We start from the raw sequence: 23392 nt of genomic DNA on the forward strand, positions 1-23392 counted from the left end.
CTCTCTCTCTCTCTCACACACACACACACACACACACACACACTTTGTAAAAAGATTGTTCCTCTTCAAAACCTGTTATTTTTACTGTTAGAAGCTCCCTATAGTAAAGAATCTGTGTTCATGGGGCTAGTGTCAGGTGTTCCATTAGAGTTGCAATAGCCATAAAGTTGAAGTTTTCATGATGTGTTATCAGATTATTTTCCTAATGCAATAACCATGTCATCTTCTTTTATTTATATCAGCAGAAACCATTCAAGCTCAGATGTTTTATCTTCCATAAAAGGGATTGCTATTGCTGCTGTTCTTCTCCAGCCTCATGTCCAAGCTATAGTTCTGCCAGGTTGTGTCACGTCTTGGTAACACACAGACTGTTAGCCCTAGTTCAGATTTATCCCTTCGCATGTAGAATTTGTTCTGCATTAGAATGAAGGAAAATATTTCAAAAAGTGCCAGAGACGAAGGATGTGTGAGGAATCTGTTTTGTGCAGCAAATTTACCCAGTTCCTTGGTTTTGGCTTCCCAGATTCTGGACTGCTTTGTGGTGGTCCAGAGTCCAAGTTCTTGGTGAGCACTCTCAGGCTTCAACAGGGCTCTTGCCAGGAATTCAGCCCCAGGAGGTATGCAAGTAGCACCATTTTTCTGTGTTCCCCACTGCCACTGGCAACAGCAAGCAGGGAAGAAAGTTGGCTGCTGGGAATGGCGGCTCGGGAAGGTCACCAGTTACTCAGTCAGGAGTTCATGAGTGTTTGCAGATGCCTGCTTGACTCAGCTTGTGTTGCAAATGTGAAAGGAAGTCCACAGATTCTGGAGGAACAGATTCCAAAAGCTTTCATCCCAACCCTACCAGAGACCAAGTGATGCTATCTGTGCTTTCTGATGGACTTCTTTTACATTAACAAACTAGTACCTGCCAGGAGCAGGTATTGTGCAATGGCCCAGAATTGCTCAGCTAGGACAAACAACTCTGAGATACTTTATTTTACAAGAAGAACAAAACATTGTTTTTGGAAAACCCATCCCCTGATCTCTGTCAGGTGCTCTTGAGTATTGTGGCTCAGCTCCCTGTGAATCACAAGGTCCTAGGACTATGTCCCTGTCACCCCGATTCCACTACGCCACTGCTGAATTCTGAATGTTAACAAATCAGCATGTGGGAGCCAGTCCACAATTTGGTGAAAGCAGTGACTATGTGGGTTTTTTAAACTGTACAAAGCCATGGCGGCGTGTGAGGATGGAGTAGGCTCAGCACAGTGAAGCGCAGGAAGTGGGGGAGGCAAGCATTCCTTTCACCTGCCCCCTTCCTGAAGTTTCTATTTGCATGAAGTCGCCAGGGCTAATTGTTGGTTGAGGAAGGATTTTTGTTAGGCCCACAGAGGGAAGAACGGATCAACCTTCCTGTCTCTCACAGTCCCAGGTCTTCCTGCAGCTGCATAACTGTCTTAGAACAAGCAAGTGTCTTGCTTTCACACAACAAATACCATGGAGTTTATCCCTGAGAGACCACTAATTGTTGGAAGCAATGGGACAGCTTGCCCATGGCCTTTGAGAGGATTCCAAGCCTTTCCTGAATCTTTGGTTTCCAAATAGTAGCTCGTGGAAATATCGTGGAAAATGTTCAGGTAGGATGACCAATTCCTCATTAGAAACAAGGACTATTACATAGCATGAGACACAATAGGTTATTTTTATATTCTGGCAGTTCCTCAATGAATTCCCTACCTCACTATGCCGCATCACAGCATGCATATTTAGATGGCTGGCTGGCGGGGGAAAGCCAGGCATTTTGCTATGTAGACATGCTTAGAATTGCATTCTTTTCTACCAGAGGCATTTATTGTGTGCTCAGTTTGAGGGTCCTTTACATGACATTGTCATCCTTCTGTGGACTCTCCCATGGTTTCCATCCACTTATACAGCTGTTTTAGAGCAGAGGCAATGCAGTATTTTCCAGGATGATGGTGTTATTCACTACAGAAGCCTTGTATAAAGTCCAAATTTCACTCAATACTGCAGTGCCGGTTTCTGTGATGGAACGTACAAAAGGCAGAGAGGTAAGCCCATAAGGGGGAAAATAGCTAGTGTAAAGGAACATACTGCCTCCTGAAAAGAGTAATTAAATAATTTAATTCTGTTAAAATGTTACAGATTCACCACCAAGTTTTCTACCCACTTTTATTTCATGTAACTTCATAGATTAATGGCTTATGTAACAAATTAAAAGTATTAACTTGTTCTACACAGCTTTCCGAATTGCTATGGAGTTGGTAACCTCTTGTCTTTTGAGGTTTTCCTCCTAAACAGGAACCGAATTGCTCTCAGAACTCTGCTGAATCAACTACTGAGTTGAGCCAGGAGCTGGAAACTAGGAGTCATGGGTCACAGAAGCGGAAGACGGGTCAAGGAGCAAGTCAATTAGTAATCTATGAACAAACAATTGGAGCAAAGAAACAAAAGGTTGTCAGGAATTTCTGGAATTAAAAGGCTTCCTTCCTGCTCAAAAGGACACAGTGGACAGACTGGATGGAAGATATCAGTCCAGAATGTTTTCCATGCAAAGCTGCTGGCGACAACACAATGGAGTGGTTCACAGTTTCAGTCAATCTACTGTGCCCTTTTCCGCAAAATGGCACTTCATTCTGTCTTCTACCTGGTCTCTCTTCCTTCCACCCAGTAGTAAGGGAGCAACTGAGCATGCTTGGTTCTGACTTGGGTGCCCCCCCCAACAAGGTTTTCAATGTTCCCCCAAAAAAGCTTCATGTTCACTTTTGCAAGCCTTCTGGCTTCCCTAGGTTGGCTGGTTCCTTCATATTTGGGCTTGGTGGTGCCATTCTGCCCAGACACTCACCCCTGAACTTTAGAAATAATCGGAAGAAGAATACTGGAAATGTGCGAGAGTCTGAAAATGTTAGCAGCTGTTTCTATGTAAATGCTGGCACTCCAAATATAAAATTGTCTCATGTAAGCCTGATGGAATGAGTGGAACAAATTTGTTTCCTTGCAACAATCTTCAGGTAATGGATCAGGACATTGACTTGTGAATACTGGCCAACATCACAATTCTCTCTCTCTCTCTCTCTCTCTCTCTCTCTCTCTCTCTCTCTCTCTCTCTCTCTCTCTGTGTGTGTGTGTGTGTGTGTGCGCGCGCGCGCGCACATGTGTGTGTGTTAGGTTGTTTTAAGATAGAGAAGTTGAGAGAGAAAATGAAGGAAGAATGGGACCAAAAACAAAGGGGGAAAGTGGAAGAAAGAAAAATTTGCAAGACAGACAAAAGAAAAGCAGGTAGCACATTTCATGAGTAGACAAAAAGTCCCAGGGGAAAAATTGGGACCACAACCTTGTCAGACAGGTGACAAACCTGCAGCTAGACCTCTGGATGGCTTACAGCAGATCAGCCAAAATTTCTGACTCTCAGTTGTTTTACAACAGCAACAGAATAGCCTCTGATAGCGCTAACTAGGTTCAGATGAAAAACTTTGTGTCACCAAACATGAGAGCTTTGTTCAGTTTTGACATTCAAACTAAACTCCAGGCTGGACTCAGGATTTTAAAATTCTAAAGATTTTTCATTTGCATCAGATGAATCTCCTGATTGGGTCTACTAAAATAAATAAATGGAAAAAAGAGATACATCCTGCAAGATTGTGTACAGTGTCCAGGGTGCTGAAGGAGTGAAAACAAGGATAATCAAAACTGGAAAGTGTCATCTGCTCTAGAGACAATGGGTGTAACATCAGTGTAAATATGTATCAGCATCATATCGTTGAGGGAGATGAAAGCAGAATGAAAAAGCTGACCAGGGAGGCCTCAGTCGGTACAAGGGCCAGCAAACAGCCTCTTGCTGAAAACGCTTGTAGTATGGCAACAGAGAAGCCGCCCAGTAACGTCTCGTGGCTGATGGATTTGCCTTCCAGCTGCCTACATTAGTATAATTGTCCAGGCTTCACAATTAATGAAGGCTACTGAAGCATATTGATTTAAGCTCTTTCCATCCCTCTACCCCTGAGCCGCTTCTGCCATCAACTCCTATTTCATCACCCCAAACTCTTGAAAGAAAGATGCCTCGGAAAGCACTAGGGAGAGCAATTAGGCCTCCGCATTGGTAATTCTAGAAGCTTTTCTATTTAGAGGACCCAAGAACAGTAAATGGAATGGTAGGGCAAACAAAATGATACAGCAAAACGGTGCTGCAACAACCTGGTTGTGCATTTCTAACAAGGTAAGTGCACCTTTCTATTTTGGGGTACAGTGTTTTTTATTATTCTTTGGTAAATGCACTCTTACCTTGTGCGTTGCTTTCAGTAAAAAAATATTTACCACTTTGTATCGTTTGGTAACCTGTTGGATGCAAATATGTGCTTTTTCTAAAATTAACATACTTTCTACCTTTTATCATCTTTGTAAACCAGCCTGGTTGAAAGAACACCCGAAGTCCCTGAGATCAATAAGTGGCCGTACATAGTTATGTAAATGAGAGAATTAAAATTAGCTAAGGAAGACATTGCAGGAAGCAAGGTGCTCAGCTCCCAGACAAAATGTTGATTATGGGGATCCAAAAGCTCACTTTGCTTACCACATATGAGAAGACAAGGGCCACTCTCTCTAGCAGGTTCCCAAAGCATTAGTTTCTGCACTTGAAGAGCAGAAGACACAACCTAACATCATGTAAGATTAATTTAGTAGTGTAATGAATGTAAGAACAATGCCTCCCAGGGTAATTACTCAGTTCAGTTAAAATTATGACGAACTGTATGATTATTCTCTCTCTTGCCCCATGGGCCCAATGTTGTCCCTTCACAAGTTCAAGCTGCCCCACGTCTTCCACTCAACGTGCCATGGCAGCCAGGTCTGGAGAAGGGTCTATGCAAAGGTGCACTGAAGAAAGAACTTTCCAGTGCCCAGGAGGGAACGGCTATTCCAGGTGAGCCTAGTGACCAGCACCACCTCAAAGGTGAAAGGAAGGTGTACCTGAGTCCACACATTCTGCACCCTGAAAGCTGGCCTGCAAAGGACAATTCTGGAGCCACAATCTGGACTGAGCATCAAGGAAGCGGCACTGAGAGCAAAACAACAGACAACCCTCCCTCACTCTCTGGCAGCTTCGGCCCAGAAGGTCCCTGTGAATCCTCATCAGAGGAGAGTGGTTGCTGATTTATAAACTGGTAACACCTGCAGACTACCTTGAAGAAGGTCAGCAGGACCTGCAAGCAACTCTCCAAGAGAAAGAGGAGCTAGGCAAGACTTGTAAGCCCAAATGGCTTACGGCAGAAAATGCTGAACCCTAAGACTGTAAGGCAGCAAGAAACGTCACTCCTGTATGTTCAGAAGCAACACTTTGAAACCAACCTAATCAGCCCTACTGCCATTTGGATTAACGAGATTCCTACTAAGATACATCATGTTGTTGTTGTTGTTAGTTGCGAAGTCGTGTCTGACCAGCTGTGGGAAGTCAACAGGGAGGGCACACAGGTATACATAGGCATACGGTGATTTCTATCTGGTAGTAGGAATTGGTGGTCACCCTGTGGCATATGGTGTTGTGCTCCCTCCTGAATGAGCAGGTCCATGTATTGAAGGTGCCTAGATCCACACTCACCAGAAGCTGACGTGGCTTTGGGTGGTCCACCAGCGGTGGTCATTACTGGACAAGGATAATCTGACCATGGTGATTCGTGTTCCTGATCCATTTACTGTGATGCAGTGTTACTGGGGCATTCTTTGAAGCCTCAGCTTATGCAGACTGAGGCTACCATGTTGCTGGTTTGTACAGCCAGATTTGTAGAGGTGGGACACCAATTTTGAAAGAACTCTGCACCATCCTTGAGATATTTTCTTTATTGCAAATAATTCAGCAGTGGCCCCCGACTATGAAACATCTCTATGGAAGTTCACTTAGCATCAATTTTACAATCTTTCTGCACCCAAGAAAAACATTTTTGTTTAGCCAGCATTTTGATCAGCTGGACAAATTTTAATGGCTCTGACTGTTGTGTTTTTGATCATCTTAGAAAGCAGAATGCAGAGACGAGACAGAAGTCCAGATTCCAGCTGGACATCAGGAAAGCCTCCTGATTGTAAGAGCAATTTGGCAAAGGAGGTAATTATCTCTGGAGGTCTTGGACCCCCACACTGGAGGCATTCAAGAGGCAATTGGACAGCTATCTTGGGACCCTGCACTGAGCAGGGAATTAGACTCAATGGTCTTTTAGGCCCCTTCCAACTCCAGCATTCTATGAGTTTATGATTCGAAGCAGTTTGCTAACTAAACTATCATGGGGTTTTGCTGAAATAGAGCATTCCAACAATCCACTAAGCTTTTAACCTAATCAAAAAGAGAATTAGATGAATTGATAGTATTTATGTTTGAGAAATCCATGACACTGTCTACTAATTACCACACTGTTACCAAGACATTTGCAAATTGACTTGTTTATCATCAGTTTCACTGTGGAAGTCAGATAGATTCCACTTTTCAAAGCCTGGAACTTTGCCTATCTGTATTCTGTTAGCACTAGAATTGTTCTCCAAGATGTTTGGTTCATATTTTATTTATTTAATTGGAAGCATGTTTAAATTGTTATTAGAGATACTTACAGAATCTACAGTTGTGCAACAGGGAAGATTTAAAAAAAAAGTTTTGTTTTTTTTTTTTTAATCCAGATTAAATTCCCAGAAGGTCAGCCATGAAAGAAGAAGAACAAGAAAAAAGCGAATTAACACTTCTCCACACAATGAACAAATACACTAGTAGACTGTGGGAGAAATTGCTGCCATTTGAAAGACTGTTCTTCAATACCAAACCTTGGGATTTTGAATTTTCACCCCCTGCCATACACACACACACAAATGTTAATTGAGCCCCTGTAGGAAGGCTTTAAAATCTTACATTTTATTTTCTTTGGGGTAAGAGGTCAGATTTATGATTATTACAGTGTGAAGATTTATGCGCAAAATCTATTAGTGATATTCTAAAACCTAGAATTCTTACCAAAGGACAAACCTGGGTGAAGCCCAAAAGTTTCTGAATGTCAGAATGCATTGCTATTTACTCTCTTTGAAAGGGACAGAGATAAGCATGAGACCATATGTCAAAAACGGTCAAATACAGCTGTGTTGGGACGAAGTAAAACTTGAAAACCTTCAATACAGATTATTGGAAAATGTTCAGTAACATACTTTCCATTTGTCTCCAGCTTTCCCCAACCTGGTGCCCTTCAGAGGTATTTGGACTGCAACTCCCAGAATTCCCATCCAGTACATACATTGACTGGGAATTCTGGGTGTTGCAGTCCAAACATGTCTGGAAGGCTGGAAAGCTGCATCGAATTACTATTGCCTTGACATTATTCCATAGAAGATAAAGTACAGCATGATCTAGCCAAGGTTATAATGATTCTAGTTGTCTTCTCACACTGAAATCAGTGAGACTGATAATGCTTATATTGTCAGTGATATTATATGTTCTTAAAAAAGAAAATGAATAAATAGTATGAAAATGAAAATCTTAAATTCTTGACAATGGCAATTTTACCAGCAGATGGCATGTTATTTTACTATGTCACTGAAGATCCCTTTGAATGTTTCCACTCAGAAGGGTAATAGAAAATAAAACACTGCAAATTTTATTTTCATGCTTTTGAAGTACTATAACATTATTAAATTTCATTTCTTCGATAGGCTTTGAATTTATGCTTAAGTTATTTTAAGGCACTTGGGTGAATTGGACTATTAAAGCAACACACAATAAAAGAGCAAGCATTCTAGCAAATTGCAATAAACAAAGGGCAAAATTTCTAGTCCTAGATCAGAGTTTCCTGTAATTGTGCAGCACATGGTCCCTACAAAAGCTCTTTATGTTTTAGGGCTCCATTATCATGTACTTAGCTCAGGCTATCTAAAATGTTGGCTACTGATTATGGGCTCTTATAGCTCTTTGAAAGTTTATTAACATAATAAGCTCATTGCTAGCTAAATGTATGTAATTATGTACTTGAAAATAACTGTCATTTAGATTCTACAGCAAAAGTGCCATGTAGCTTGTATACCTAAAAATTCTTAGATAAGCTACTCAAAAACTATCCCATTTTTCAGTTATTCTCAGAGGCTGGTGTAGGCTGGGAGTTAACAACTACAGATATTGCAAACATATTATTTACGATAAAAGTGTTTAACTGAAGACATTATTATAATCTGTATATACTGCATAATGTAGACATTAAGGAGCAGGATCGATTTACGCAGCTTCTAATGGGTGAGCGTGGCACGAATTTGGGTGAGTGTAAGAAAGTAGGCAAGAATTGGCTAGTTAGCTCAGTATTTGAAATCTAACTTATCTTCCCATCTCTTTAGTCAGACTTTATGCCTTGATATTTTTCCCTAGATGCTTTAATTAAAAAACCAATTGGGAGGCTGGTATGTTGAAAAATGGAGTAGTGGATTCTGATACTGTTTTTACTTCCAAGAATGCCTTCAAGTACCATATGCCTGAGCAGTTTTCAGAACACCAAATGGTGGATGACTGTACCCCACTGTATCTTTCCAGAGGAAAAATCAAAAGGCCAGGGTTAGCATCCTGAGAGGTTAGAGAGGGATGGGGAACGAGGAAAGGTGCTTTGGCTGTGTTGTGTTGTTTGGGTCTCAGTGTGCCTTCTAGGAAAGTGGGGTTTCATGGCTGGTCACCTACCTCCCAGTGGCAGCCATTTTGTGAGAGTACCCATGACACTATCAGAACATTCCAAATGGTCCACCAACCCTAAACAATTGGGCTCTTGCTGGAAGCCCTCTATTACTTTTTTCAGCATTTTATTTTTGAGTCCTTCTTTCTTCAGCTTCATGCCTCTTCCCCCAGGTCCCTGCTTTCTAACTTGCTATTTATTTATTAATTAAAACATTTCTATGCCGCCCCATTCGCCGAAGCCTCGGGGCGGCTCACAACATAAATTAAAATACAAGAAATAACAATATAAAATAATATAAAATATAAAATGCTACATACTCCATCCCACATTTTCACTACATGGACTCTACCCTCCCTCCAAACTGTTCAGGTTTCATCCTCTCTGCATTCCTAGCACTAGTCCTGGGCCACCCTTCTTGCCAACAGGACGGACACACTTCAAAAATACTGCAGCTGCCTTCCTCTAGCTGGCCCAAAGAGACAAATCTGGTACAACGGATAACAGCTAAGATTTAAAAAGTGTTCCATTTAAGAGATTATTTTATTAAAAGGTCATACTTTAACGATTCAGCCACTCCCTTCTCTGTCTTTTTATTTATCTAAAGTTTGTATACGTTGTCCAATATCACAGTCTCTGGGCAGCATACAAAGGAAAAAACAAACAGAAAACAACAACACACCAACAAACCACAGACTGCATCTGACCATTAATAATAAAATCAAAGATAAAACAAATTGAATATTAAAATGTTGGGAAAATAAAAAGGGTTTCGCCTGATGCTGAAAAGAATAAAGTGATGCTGCCAATTGAACCTCCCTGGGGAACATGTTCCAAAGTCAGAGTGCCGCTACTGACTTTGTCCTTCTCTGGGCAGCTACCCTCCTAATTTCCTTCAAGGAGGGCTCCCAGAGAAGGACCTCCACCGCAGATCTCAAGGGGTGGGCAGGCACACTGGGAAGAAGGTGCTCCTTCAGGTAATTGCTTGGGGCAAAAAGGCAATGGGCTAGTCAAAGAAAAATGCATTCTATAGCATTTCAAATGTCTCCAATACTGAGTAGTTGAGACTGCAAGTAAGGCAGTGACTCAAGAGTGCCCAGGCACGGGGCTGCCCCCACCTCTCCATGTATATGGCATCAAAATTCTGAGACTTCAAGAAATTTCAAGTAAGATGGCTTTTTCATTTTGTATATGACTACAGACATAACGTGTGTTGTTTATTGCTGGTTTGGCTTCTTCAATGTATTTGTTATTCAGCTCCGAACAGAAGTTCTTTGTAGCTGGAAAGCTTGTAAACTCTTTCCCCAACAGAATAAGGTCAAACTTGAATTAAAAACAAAGCAAAGGGGAAAAAAAGGCCTTTTAACTTCAAGTTGCAACAGATGTGACGAGATCTCCTGTTTTGTTGCTTTACAACTCTCTCTCTCTCTCTCATACTCAGACACAGATAAACCAAACTTCCAAGTAGTTTTGATTTGATGGGAAGGATAACATTTTAACATGTGGGGAAATAGGATCGTGTGCCTGAAGTATTATATTATTTTGTTCCTTAGTTCTGTTTCTTTAGTGGGATGGGCAGATACACTGCCTGAATCTGTGATGTGTGTTGATAGGCTTTGAGAGGGGTGACAGTTGTAGAAATATGCATGCTAAAGTTGCATATGGTGTTAAGTGGCAATCCTGCTCTTGCACTTGCTTGGTTTCAGTTCACTGCTGTTTTATTCCAATAATATGGTCTAAAAGAATCTGCATATCTTATATTGTGAATGTATCATCCATGAATTTTCATGCCTTCTTCTGATCCTAAACCATAGTTCTCTGATACATTCTGCATACAGATTGGACCATTTGGAAGATAAGATATACCTTTGTCTGACACCTTTGCCTTTGGGATACCACTCTGTTTCTCCAAATTCAGTCCTAACAGTAGCTTCTTGTTCACAATACATCAGGATAATGAAATGCTAGAGTACACACATTTCTTTCAGGACCATCTATAGCTTCTCATGGCCTGCACAGTCAAAGGCTTTGCTACAGTCTATAAAACATAGACTGGTGAAAATCTTTAGTGCACTCCTGCAGCCAAAATACATTTGCAACTCTATCTCAAGTCATCTCTCTTCCTTTTCAGAAACCAGCTTGCACGTCTGCAATTTTGTGCTCCATACAGGATAAAATTCGTGGTTGCAACACCTTCAGCATCACTTTACTTGCATGCAAAATCACTGCCATGGTCTTGTAATTGCTGCACTCCTTCCTGGAGACCGCTTCTTCATTTCCTGCCATATTCTTGTAAAAAATTGGGCCAATTCAGACTCTGCAGGTTGGAGCAGTTCTACTGGACTGTATCGACTTTATTCAATTCCATGGTTTATTTGATTTCTATATTGAGCGATGTCCATGTGTACAGGACTGCAGCTGAATGTTAAGAAACAAAAATCATGACTACAGGAGAATTAATCATGAAGAAAATTGAAATCATGAAAGATTTTGCATGCTTTGGTTTAATGATGAACTCAAATGGAGACGGCAGCAAAGAATTAGAAGACTAAGACTTGGAAGGACTGAAATGAAAGAACTAGAAAAGATCATCAAGCGTAAGGAGATTTCACTGGAGACCAAAGTGAAGATCATCCACACAATTGCATTCCTGATGGACATGAAAGTTGGGGAATGAAAAGCTTCCTGGAAGAAAATGGATGTTGCAAAATGAGGTGCTGGAGGAGAGCTTTGTGAATGCCCTGGACTGACAACTGGGTCCCAGATCAGATCAAGTCAGAACTTTTGCTGGAAGCAAAAATGACAAAACTGAGGCCGTCATATTTCAGGCTCATCACGAGAAGGTCAGACTCACTGGAGAAGACGGCAATGGTATGGAAAGTCAAAGCCAGAAACAGAGGAAGACCAAATAAGAGACGGATCAGTTTTATAAAGGAAGGCACAACCTTGACTTTACAAAAGCTGAATGCGGCTGTGAATGACATAGCATTATGTGGGGTCAACACACCACCTTCGAGGCAACTTGATGGCATGTAACTACAGATACCAACTCTGCACCTCTCTGCAGACTCAGACTAAGTCCCACTGAACTCAGTGAAGCTCCACAAGTAGAAACACTCAGGATCAGAAGCACAACTTACAGCTACTGATTCGGCAATACATGTTTTGGAGTTGCGTATTTTCCCTCCTTATTTTTTTGGCTATCTCACTAGTTCTATGCACTGAATTATAAGTACCCAATGATGCCTTAGCTATCAGTTCCTTTGCATTCCTGTTTTGGATACAGAAATTGCTGTGAGCCTCTTTAGATCTCTGAACTGCCCGGATTTCAATTTTAAATTTAAATTAGATGTGCGTGCGAAAGACAAATATATTTTTTCTTGAACCACGAAGGTGCGCCTGTTGCACTCCGGAGATCATTAAAATGCCTTCCAACGCATGCATACCATGCTTCCCTCTCCCCTGCTCCGTCAGGTGGGGAAGTTCTGCTCGATCCCATCCCCAAGCCGGGCTTTGCACCGTCCGGCTCACCTTTCCGCGCTCCGCGGAGCGCAATGGCGCTGCAGGGCGAGCGAGAGGCGCGCATGCAGCTCCCTCCGCGGGCCTCGAGCCGCCCCGGGGGCGCGGGCGCGGGCGCGCGCGGGGCCGCCTGTTGCCTCCGAGGCGCCGCAGACGCCCCCCGCCCCGCCCCCGCGCCGTTCCCCGCGCCTGCCCACCCTCCCTCCGCCCGGCTGGCGCGCTGGAGAAGCGCCACTGGCCCCGCCCCGCGCCTCCCCCCGACGGCGGGGGCTGTTCCTTGCATCGGGCTCTCCCTCCCGGGGTTGAGAGGCGGGGGCAGAGACTGTCCCGGCCGGCGCTGATATCAGGCGCCGATTGGCCGCTGTCTCCGCTGACGTCACGATCATGATGAGAATTAATGATCGGAGGCGCTGATTTCATTGTGTGACGCCGGGACCGACCCAGCCGAAACCGGCTGAATTTGGCGCCCTGGGCCCTCCCGGACCAGCCTCGCCCGCCCCGAAGAGCACGGTGAGTTCGGGGGCGGGGGCGGCGGGGGACGGGACGGGGAGCGGGCTGCGCGGGGACACTGCGGGAGGAACGGCGAGGAACGGGCGATGGGGGAAGGCTCGGCGGGCGGTCCCCTCGCTCGCTGCTGTGGGGGCTGGGACGGCGATGCCCCCTTGGCTGGAGACCTGCGGGGCGGGGCGGGGCGGGGCGGGAGGGGAGGGAGGGGGAAGCGAGGCTCGCTCGCGCTCGGAGCTCCCGGACCATAACTCCGAGCGCGCATGCGCTCCTGCCGCTTCGCTTCATCTGCGGCAGGAGACGCCAGTGTCATCGCAGTCGCGCGATGGTGGCGACGCGTGAGCGGCGCGTAAGTATGGTGGACCCGTTGCGCATGCGCGGAGGGCTCCCCCCCCTTCCCCGAACGCCCGTTCGGCGCACGGCGGCGTACGTTTGCAAAGGCTGGGCACGGGCGGATGGGGATAAATACAAACAAGCACCCCCCGAAAAGACCCCCGCGGCTGGTGGGCTGTGGCGCAGGCCCAGTGGGACGCATGCGCGGTGCTGCACCGGCTGCCCCAGCAAGGAGTTGCAGAAGTTGCGCGAAGGGAAAAGTTAGGGAGTTCGGCAGGGGTGAGGCGTGCCTGGTGCGCTGCTCCGTAGGCGAAGCGAAGAAAAGGAGGGCGTGTCTGCTGGATCTGCGAGACAGGCTAATTGGGCATGCCTCCCAAAAATAGCAGCTAATTGCATCGCTTAATTTATTTCATTTTGAATTTGATAGACTGCCGTGCATGCTGTTTGCATTTGAGAGCACTGTACAGTTAGGAGAATACCAAATAGCTATGCAATATTCCAAAGCAATTACGATGCAAAAGCAGAGGCAAGTGTCTGCTCATGATTTGTAATGAGGGGCATGCTATATCATTATTTGTGTACTGTTATTTATTTTCTATACCGCCCAATTGCTGAAGCTATATATTTTACTTGTAATGTATAAGCTTTCTAAGGATTGTGTTTTGAAAATTGCAGCATTTCTGTGCATGGAGTTAGGAGAATATGAATTAGCCCCTAAAACATGTGGAGTGAGCCCACTCCCAAAAGTACTGTATTTATCCTTCAGAAAAGCCAGTGGAGTTCTGATTGTGTGCTGGTCATAAGAAGCTTGATACAGTGCATACATATTCAGAAGTTACTGCCATTGATTTAAGCAGGGCTGGTATTCTAGACTTCTACCCACCCTGACTTAAAACTTTTAGGTCCAATGTTTTCGTATGTCCCAGATGGAACACTGAAAAAGCTGTGCTGGCTAGGATGATGCCCAGCATCATCTGGGTGGGGAGACACATCCCACACTGCTGGTGTCAAGTTTACAAGAAATTGTCTTAACACTAATAAAAATTAAAGATGTAATTGCATGACTGTCAAGTGACCAATAGTCTGTCTTGATAGGCGAGCAATAGTCAGAATAAACAAACAACTGAGTCTCTGTAGGACTATTCTGAATATTCTGCATTGCCTAAAAGGAAGAAGCATAACTGTGTGATGGGACTTTCTGGGCAAGGTGTTTTAGAGGCTTCCTAGAACTTGGTGTCTCCCGTCCTGGCTGTTAACTGGCACCATGGGTCATAACTCGTGTTGTGGATTGTGCTCAGAAAGGTTAGGAATCAGTGAAGATATTTCAACTTTCATTGTACAGAAAGAGCTTCCGAACTAACTCAGCTGAAGTTACTGTAGTGCAGTGACAAAGGGAATTAAAAAATCCCTCATTGGAATTGTTCTCTTACCTTGAATTCCTTAACGGTCAGTAGGCAAGCCACATTCTCTTGGCCTCAGGCTACCCATCTGCAATCGTGATGCTTGCCTTCCTGTACGGGTGGGCAGAAAACAACTAGGTATGCTAGTAGATTTCAGATTTGCAGTAATGTGCAGTAGATGAGCAAAGATGTCTTACTCCTAATTGTTTAGTAATAACATTGGCAAAATGATCCACGCACTCCAACCCCAAATTATACCATTGGAATGAAGAAAGGTTAAGTAAGCAGAGGTGGATTTTTCTGTGGAAGGAGTGTGAAAGCCGTTCAGTTCTGGTACTCAAAGTTTGTAGGATCAAAATTTGTTTTGTATATTTCTTTTGCACCAATTGAGGGCTCGAGTAAAAAACAAATGTCTATCCCAAAAGCTTGAATTTTGCCCATTCCTTTCTTAGAGAATTTTTAAAGGATTACAGCTAGATAATTCATGTGGTCCTCTGACCAGTTTGAGATACTATTCAAATCTTAAGTGTTATGACATTTATAAATGCTTTTTAAGGATAGCACCCCCCCCCACACACACACACACATTATATTGATCCAACCTGGAAATTTGTACAGCAAGGAAAACTGTGGTAGGTGTATTTACACCTGAATTGCAGCACAATGTAAAACTATCTGATGGATTTGTCTGATTCTTTGAAGAATTTTCAGGTCTGCACCCTATCTAAATAAAAAGGCCACTTGTTAATGGTAGGCAAATTCATGGTAGGATATTAAAGTTTGGTGGTGGTAAACAGACACTTCTCTAGTTTTTGCTATAAGATACCAGCTTCTTGAACTTAACTTGTTATCTGGACAACAATAAGATATCATCTTCCTTATTTGGTTTACCATAAATGAGCTGGTTTACAGGTTGACCTGTTGTAAATACTTTTTTGGCTGTGCTGGCATTTCTCCAGGCAAGCTGTGATCCTGAAGCATCCTAGGGACCGTGGAACATTTGAGAAAAAGAAGAGCCGGGCATGTGCAGTTCTCACTGGTTACTTTTTATATTCTTTCTGTGTCTGCTCTAAATCTTGCTACTGTTTCACAGGGTTGCTCATGAAGCTCCCACTTTCTTTTGTTTTTGCAACATGGAAACTACAAGCAATTAGACAATGTCCCTTTTAGATTAGAACTCTTAGAAGGACTTCTGTATGATTTATGACAAGATGCGTGGCCTTGGCATCATATCAAGCAACTGCCCAGGGAGCTGTTCATGCCAGCTCAAGTGTTTTATGTGATCAGGTGTTCATTAGGCTAAGTAACAGTGCTGGAGAAGAAATTCCAGAGGGGCAGCCTTATCAGTCTGATGTAACACACACAAGCATATGAGTTTTGTGGCACATAAAGGACTATCATATTTGTGTTGGCACTGAGTTTGTGCATTTGAACAAACTTTCAGATAGAATAAATGGTTAAGCTGACTTGGAACTGTATAATTAATTTAGATAATAATCATCAACCTCCCTGGAAGAAAATTGTGCACAGCAGTTTGAAAAGCTATAATTTGTACATCTTTGCACACATCAAAGCTGTAAGGCTATCCATTTACTGATATCCCTCTGCATAAGAATTTTGACCTCAAGAACAACTTAATATCCACTCCAATTAGTTGTAGCACAAATTACTTACTGGCTAAGAAAAAGCCAGCTAGCAATCATGTAATGTTTTTATCTGTAATATTTTTGCCATTGACTTTTCCTGCTTCTTTGTTTGTTGATTGTAAAAGAAATCTCTTTAATGAATGTCCACTTCATAGACAGTTATCGATTTTTCAGTAAGACCTGACATGTTTCTCTATTAAAAAGGTAAAGTCAAGAAGTACCTCTGAAATCAGAATGGTAATACTAATGGATTAATGGAGGTTTGTAACAAGGAATGTGCAATACCTAGTGATTTAGATTTTGCAATACAGGATGGTATTTTGCTCTACCTGTCGTTATTTGTTTTTCGGCGCCAGGCTAAGACCTTTTTATTCAAACAATATTTTAACAATGTTTAATATTTATAGGTTTTAATTGTGCAGCCAGGGTGTTTCCAGGTTTTAACTGTATTTGCATTATATTTATTTATTTATTTATTTATTTATTTGTGTGAGCTGTCCCAAGGCTATATAGCAAGGGGACGGCATACAAAAACTCTAAATAAATAAATACCTTTACTTCTTAGGAAATATATGCATTTCCTGGAGTAGCTCAGAAGTAACCACAGGTAGCAACTACAGTACTCAAAGGAAATTGTACTGTGGCCCTACAAATTTACTTCATACCAAATATGGTTTAGCTTGGGCTGCTGATCACTTTGCCTTTTCCAAGTCAACCCTTTTGGAACTGTGTCTAGCCTCATTTTGAAATGTGTGTTTCATTTGCTTGTGACTGTTATTTCTGTGGGTTTGGTTGTTCTTATCAAATTATTTTAAGCCAGTTATAATTCAAACAAGTACTTCCTGTTTAAATGGTCATGTTGTAACTTAATGCATCATTGTCTCAGGCTGCAACCTTATACCCAGTTACTTAACCTGCAAGTAAACTCCACTGAGCCTGTTAGGGAGGGACGCTATTTCAGGGGAAGAGCAGCTGCAGCACATGGATGAGCCAAGGGTCAGTCCCTGATATATTTAATTAAAAGGATCAAGTAGGTGATGGGAAAGCTCTACCTTGGACTCTAAAGAGGCACTCCTGGTCATAGTAGACAGTACTTAAATAGATGGAAAAATAATAGATGGCCAAGCTATACAGGTAGTCTCCAGGTTATGAAAGCGTTACATTCCTGAAAAAATTGAAAATTCATCTTTCAGTGGAATCTGGAAGTCGGATCATGTTTAGCCAACCCTTCACAGCTGTGGGGGTTGGAGCACAGGAGTACCTTGAGAGTAGAAAAGCTGTGAGTAACTCCTACCTACTCTGCCCAAACTCATCAGCGCCTCCCCTTTGCAGCAAGGAATCGCCAGAGAGATTTCCCTCTCCGGATAGTCAGGGCAGGAAGGCATGCTTCAGGGGCCCTCTCCCCTCTTTCACTTTCTTTCTCTCAGTTTATTCCTAAGTATGGTTTGTTTGTAATTTGGGGACTGCCTGTATTCCTAAGTTGAATAGGGTTGCATGTTAAAACATGTTAGTTTGACATTTATGTTAATTTCAGGATACATATTGGCACAGTTTGTGTGACTAAACAGTTTAAATATTTTATCTGTAAGTATGTGGGCGTTTAAAAAGTTATAAATGGACTGTTGTAAGTATTCTTTCATATAGAAAGTGTAACTTACTATAAATCAGTGCTTAGAAGTAGAGATGTATATGGAGTGGGTGTTCACATGCAAGGGATCCTCTCACATCCTAGGAGGAAAATTAACTTGCCTGCTGTTATAAATGTGTTTACAGTTTTGGTTTGACTTGTCTTATGATAACAATCTTCACAGTTATTCTGTACAATTAAAAAACAACAGCCTACTTAAAACATTTAGAAAATCACAATCATTTCTATAGATCATTGAAATAGTATTTCCATCTGACTATCTGTATAAAGACTCACTATATTTAACAAGATAAAATACTGAACCCCAGTTTGAGCATATTCCTCCATGTAGGGACCCCTCATATAGTTTAACCAGTGTTCTCTGAAGTGGGTAAAATCATTTAATTTTAACCTTAATATGGTCCATGGTTTTCATGGCTGTTCTTTTTACCTTTGCAGGGGGTTGTGGGGGGGTAACATCTTGTTCCATTTCTACATTACTAAAATTTGAGTTGAACTCACATTCAATTCTACTTGTGCATCAAGTTGTTATCCAACTTATATAGACTGCTTAGGGTTCCTTGCAGGAAAATTGTAGGCTATAAATAGAACTAAATAATAAAACCCAGTCTAATAAATATGGAAAGCACACAAATAGAAATTTAGAATTCTCTAGAGCAGGGTCTCCAACCTGTGGCCCTGAAGCTAGGCAGCCCCCCCGCCTGATATTAACTGTTGCTATCACTCTGCCTGCCTCAAGTGGCACCATCTCTTGCTGTTTTTCCTCTGCCTTTCTTACAAAAAAGACAATAGATAAAAAGGATTCCACAGTAAAATAGTGCTCCAGATTGGATTGCATTCAAGTTAACATTTATTCATTGACCTCTGAATGTTTACTTTTGATCTAAATATGTAAGTTAATAATGTTGTTACATTTTTATTTAAGATATGGCCACTTTAGGCATTGGGCACTCTCATGCAGCCCCCACATCCCAGAAGGTTGGATGCTCTAGATCCTTATTCAGGTAAGGATCTGTACCTGAATAGAGAAAACATGCAAGGACAGGGGATGCTTCATCTCACCTTTGCCTGTGTTGTTGCCTGTGTCACCTCCTGCTCATGGTGGGCAGCTGTCTGAGAAACCAATTGCACTCTTAGCTGAGATGGAGAATCTCCACAGATACAGGAGGGTTAGCCTTGTTCAGGTGGAGAGCGCTGAAACAGGGCTTCTGCTCATCAGGTTTATGTAGACTGATCCCAGAGGAACCGATCCCAGAAAATACCCTAGTTCTATCTGCAACCAAGACTTACATGTTACATTTCTGTGGGTCTCACCCCCAGATATGTGCTTCAGAAAATGCCTGTGGCCAAACACTTGCAGGTGCTGGTAAGTGTCAGTCACCCAGCTTAGGACTCACTGCCTTCTTGGGGATGCCCTGCCAGATTCCAGGTAAGCCAGTGTGAGTGGGTTGTACCCTTTCAGGAAAGACTTAGCAATTCCTGGGCTCTGAGAATAATATTTTTGGCTCCTTTTTGTGGAGAAGGGTGGGTGCTTACTGGTAGAGGGCTGCTTACTGGTGATGAGTGAAGTTAGAGTCAAAGGTAGGTGTTGCCACCCCTTTCCTCTTTCTCTCTCATGGTAACACCCTGATTTCTCTCCTTCCTTCCTTCCTTCCTTCCTTCCTTCCTTCCTTCCTTCCTTCCTTCCCAGTAAGTAGCCTTGCTAGTCTGAGCTGACCTTTTATAGCAAGCTTTTGAAATGAGGCTGAGGACCATGGGTTTTCTCTTCCTGGTGTATGTCGGGAAAGGGCTATAGTTCAGTGGTAGAGCAGACGCTTTGCATGCCAGAGGTCCCTGGTTCAATACCTGGTATCTTCTGGTAGGGCTGAGAATGGCCACCTGAAGCTCCGGAGAGTTACTGCTAGTCAGTGTAGACCGTACTGACGTGGATGAACTAAGGCAGACTCCTGCATTTCCAAATCCTTCCAATAAGGATGAGCAGTGATACTAAGCCAACTGTACCAGCCTTCCCCAACCTGGGTCTCTCTAGAAGGGTTGGACTGCAATACCCATCAGCCCCTGCCATCATGGCCAGTCATCATGCCAATTCAACTGTAGCTCTCCCATTAAAGTATGTCATGGAGATAACTTGCTGCAGTATATCTAACTCAGGATAGGATTGCTCCATTTTTCTTTCCCCTCCTTGCTGTCGCTTGTGTCCAAGATTGCAAACCGTATATTTTGTCCACGAGGAGGCTGTTGACAACCAAGTCCACTCAGTCTGCATAGTCTTACCCAGTCTCATTTTGTGGTCACTCTTGAGTGGGCTGAGAAGACACGAAGCCCATTTCTGAGTTCTGCAAATGTGATTCTATTTATTAGCCTCTTTTAGCTATTTTTAAAGCGTGCCCAAACCAAGCTGATGGCTGAATGTAAAACAGCTTTCCGTTTTTGCGAAATATGATTAAGAAAATTGATAGTAGGTGAACTAGAATGCAACAGAGCTCAGTTCCACTGTTGTTTTCTATTTGTTTGGATAAATGAGAGCTTGTTATAAAAGAAAAATCTGCAAATCTTAAATTATTCCAATTTTCAGAGTATCTTCTTTTATTTTTAGATGAATCTGCGTTCTGTATTTACTGCAGAACAACAAAGGATATTGCAGCGTTATTATGAAAATGGAATGACAAATCAGAGTAAAAATTGCTTTCAGCTCATATTACAGTGTGCACAAGAAACTAAGCTGGACTTCAGTGTAGTCAGGGTAAGTACGGAGGTCTTCCATGCTCAAATGTACATAACAGTTAAACAAATACACATTTCCTTGTTTATCCGCAGGGCATGGAGGTTTTAAGAAACGAAACGCTTCATTCTCTATTGTAACTTCTGCTCATTTTATTCTATTGGCAGTTCTTCTTTCTGGGGCCAGGTCTTTGTAGTCTTTCTCTGTTGTTTGAGACAGCACCTTGACATGCTTTCATCTTGTCCAAGCAACATGAATCTCTTTAACATCTGAAGTTAGTTTCTTGTTAAAAATCTGGCTTTTATATCACTTTGAAAATTTGCTGTCATCTTTCTAGTTTTGATGCCTGATGGTTTAAAAAAAAAAGGCTAGTTCGCTCTCAAAGAATATAAGGCCACTTTAAACATTATATTTTCGGGTGAAGTATGGCAGAGTGGATATTTAAATAATCCTAGTTGTACAAATTATTACCATTAATTTTACTTCTGTACTGCCCAATAGCCAGAGCTCCGTGGGCAGTTCACAGCAATTGAAAGCATATGTCGAATAAATACATGTTTCCAAAGACATATATGTTATAGGTACATCTGTCAGGAAGTCCTAATTGTTTACCTCTACATAACGTGTGAGAAAAGACTTTCAAATGCTAGCTTGTCACAGTTGTATGTGTTAACCCTAGTAAACATTGTGGTTTAATGTAGTTATTCTAGAAAACAAGTGGGCAGTTGAGTTCACTTTTTTTTGGCAAGCAGAAAGTATTCTTTATGCCATCTGCTTTAAGACACACTGCTCAGCTTCTCCTGGTTTTTTCCTCAAGGCTGGTAAAAACATGGGGGGAACATTTCAGAGTTCAAGATCTCTAGTTCTTGAAGGAAGCTTGGAGACCAGGAAGAGTCTTGGCATTGGGCACATTCACACATATTGCTAACTGCTGCAGTAACCACACCATGTGGTCTCTCACCTTATACCCTGGGTTCAGACAGGCTCCTGGTTTCCATGCTTTTCCGTCGTCCCTCCAATCAGTGGCATGTATCCCATCAGCCTCTTTGGCTCAGAATTAATTCCAGCATGCACTGCTTCTGCCTGCATCACTCGCCTCTCCGCGCAGGGCATGTCCTCAGTCAGCTGCCTTTTTTAAAAAAAACTGTTCGCTTTTCCGGCTCCTCTGCAAAGCAGCCGCCTGCTTGTTAGGCACTCCCTGCCGCTGCCACATACGGTGTCGATGCGCACGCATTCCCACCCCTGACTCCGCCCTCCCTGCACAAGTGTACGCACTGTCCCAGGTGGTGTCTTCAGCTGGGCGGCTTTCCCAAGGGTGCCTGTGTGGGCATCTGCCCAGGAAGGTTTTCCCACAGACGGCTAGGACAGTGTTTATCCTCTGCTGTGCGTGGTGTAGGGGACAGCGGGGCTTTCCGAGGATGCTGAGAACTGTCAGAGACAAGACTGGAGTGGAGGAAAGGGCGGGAGGCGGAGCAGGAAACGGGGGCTCCTTGGAAGGACCATCACTGGTACTGTCCCATGTGCTGCCCATTTGCTTGCATGCAGGGGAGCTCTCCTGGCAGCCGACTGGGAGCGCCTCCGTGTTGGGCAAAGGCAGTGTGCTCACCAGGCGCTTCTGCAGCGCAGTGCCAGACGTGGCTGTTCTCACGAGTGCTGCTGCTAGAGGCGGTGTGGTTCAGGGCCCTCCAGCTGGGAAACTCCTGCTGCTGTGGCTGGCAATGGGAAAGCTGCATCCTGGCAAGGAAGAAAGGCAGCGCAGAGCAGCCGATCACAGGATTAAAGCGGACAAGCCTGTGGTCTCTGGGTGTTCTCTGGGGCACCCTCGGTTTATGTGGAGTCCCAGGTGGCTCCTACAGCTGTGATGCTGGAATTCCAAAGGCCAAGTCCCTCCCTCCCTCCTCAGCGTGCCCCCTAGACAACCGGAAGCCACCATCCTGGCGTGGCATGATGCGGGGCAGCCGTGTGATTACTGCCACTGGACCGCAATCCATGTGTTGGAGGTGCTGTGCAACTGTAATGAGAGCATTGGGTTGCAGTGTGAGTCAATAGGCCATTGAACCCCGGGATATAATTAAGGAGTTTTTGCAAACCTTGTTGACTTGTTGCAATAGCAGCTGTTTAACCCTGCCTTGTTGTGCAGCTCTGATCTTCAGTCCTCGGGATGATTTGCTTGCTTCTTACGTGTGGTGGTTCTTTTTATCCCTTCAGGTCTCCTCCCTGCACTGCGTTAGGTTCAAGGATACAGTAACTCTGCCTACATTACCAGGCACCAAAACACTCTCACAGCTGTCTCCTTGTTGCTTGTAGAAGCTGCTACTGTTTATCAAGCACAGATTGATACCTATTGAAGAACATATGTAACATATTAGCTATTCCTTTTTAACTATTCTGATTCATTCATTCGTTCCTATTATTTTGTATCCTGCCTTTTTCCTGAAAGGCAGTTTACATCATCCTCTCAATTCTATCATCATTGAGTCATGGAATAGTAGAGCAAACTGAATTCTGTTTGTTTCCCATAGCCTGGGCTTTGGTATATAGACACTGAAGCCCATGTGCCGCATGGTCTGGCTTCTGTTCCAAATTATTCTGAAGCCTGCTTTGGGGCACTTCTAGAGCTGTTTTCTCCTGCATGGTGCACAAGCCTTCACCTACTGCAGCCTCCAAGTTCATGCCTCCCTCCAGTTTAAAACTCTCCAGTTTAAAACTCTCCTGATGACGTTCTTCATGTTGTGGCCAAACACATTCTTTCCAGCTCTTGTGCGGTGCAGCCATCGCTTGCCAGAGGTCTTTCTTCCAGGTTAACATAGTCTGTAGTCCCAGAATCTGAATCCTGCACATCAGCCCCACTACCGGTCAATTCACATGGAGTATTTTTCTTTCCCTTTCTATTGCTCTTTTAAGAACTGAAAGGATGGATGAAAAAGTCCTTGAGTTTCTTCCTTGAA

The 23392-nt window shown here is 43.3% G+C and overlaps 1 protein-coding gene across 9 annotated transcripts in view; it reads left to right on the plus strand.

Annotated features, from left to right (window-relative positions):
- Positions 1 to 12512: 12512 nt before the first annotated feature.
- HDX (highly divergent homeobox) overlaps positions 12513 to 23392 on the plus strand; it is a 57384-nt gene continuing 46504 nt past the window's right edge. For 5 of the 9 annotated variants that reach the window (XR_006414447.1, XR_006414448.1, XM_044427321.1 and 2 more), the window contains exon 1: positions 20319 to 20465. Coding sequence is in view for 6 of the 9 variants with exons in the window: in XM_044427321.1 (XP_044283256.1) it covers positions 20319 to 20465 (147 nt within the window). In the remaining 3 variants the exon portion in view is untranslated. Of the gene's footprint in view, positions 12702 to 13020; positions 13045 to 19117; positions 19152 to 20318; positions 20466 to 23392 lie in introns of those variants that run through there. The other 4 variants (XM_044427323.1, XM_044427322.1, XM_044427324.1 and 1 more) reach the window with 4 other exon arrangements.

This window comes from Varanus komodoensis, unplaced genomic scaffold (genome assembly GCF_004798865.1).
Source record: "Varanus komodoensis strain SLA01 unplaced genomic scaffold, ASM479886v1 scaffold18_3, whole genome shotgun sequence".
Taxonomy (NCBI): domain Eukaryota; kingdom Metazoa; phylum Chordata; class Lepidosauria; order Squamata; family Varanidae; genus Varanus; species Varanus komodoensis.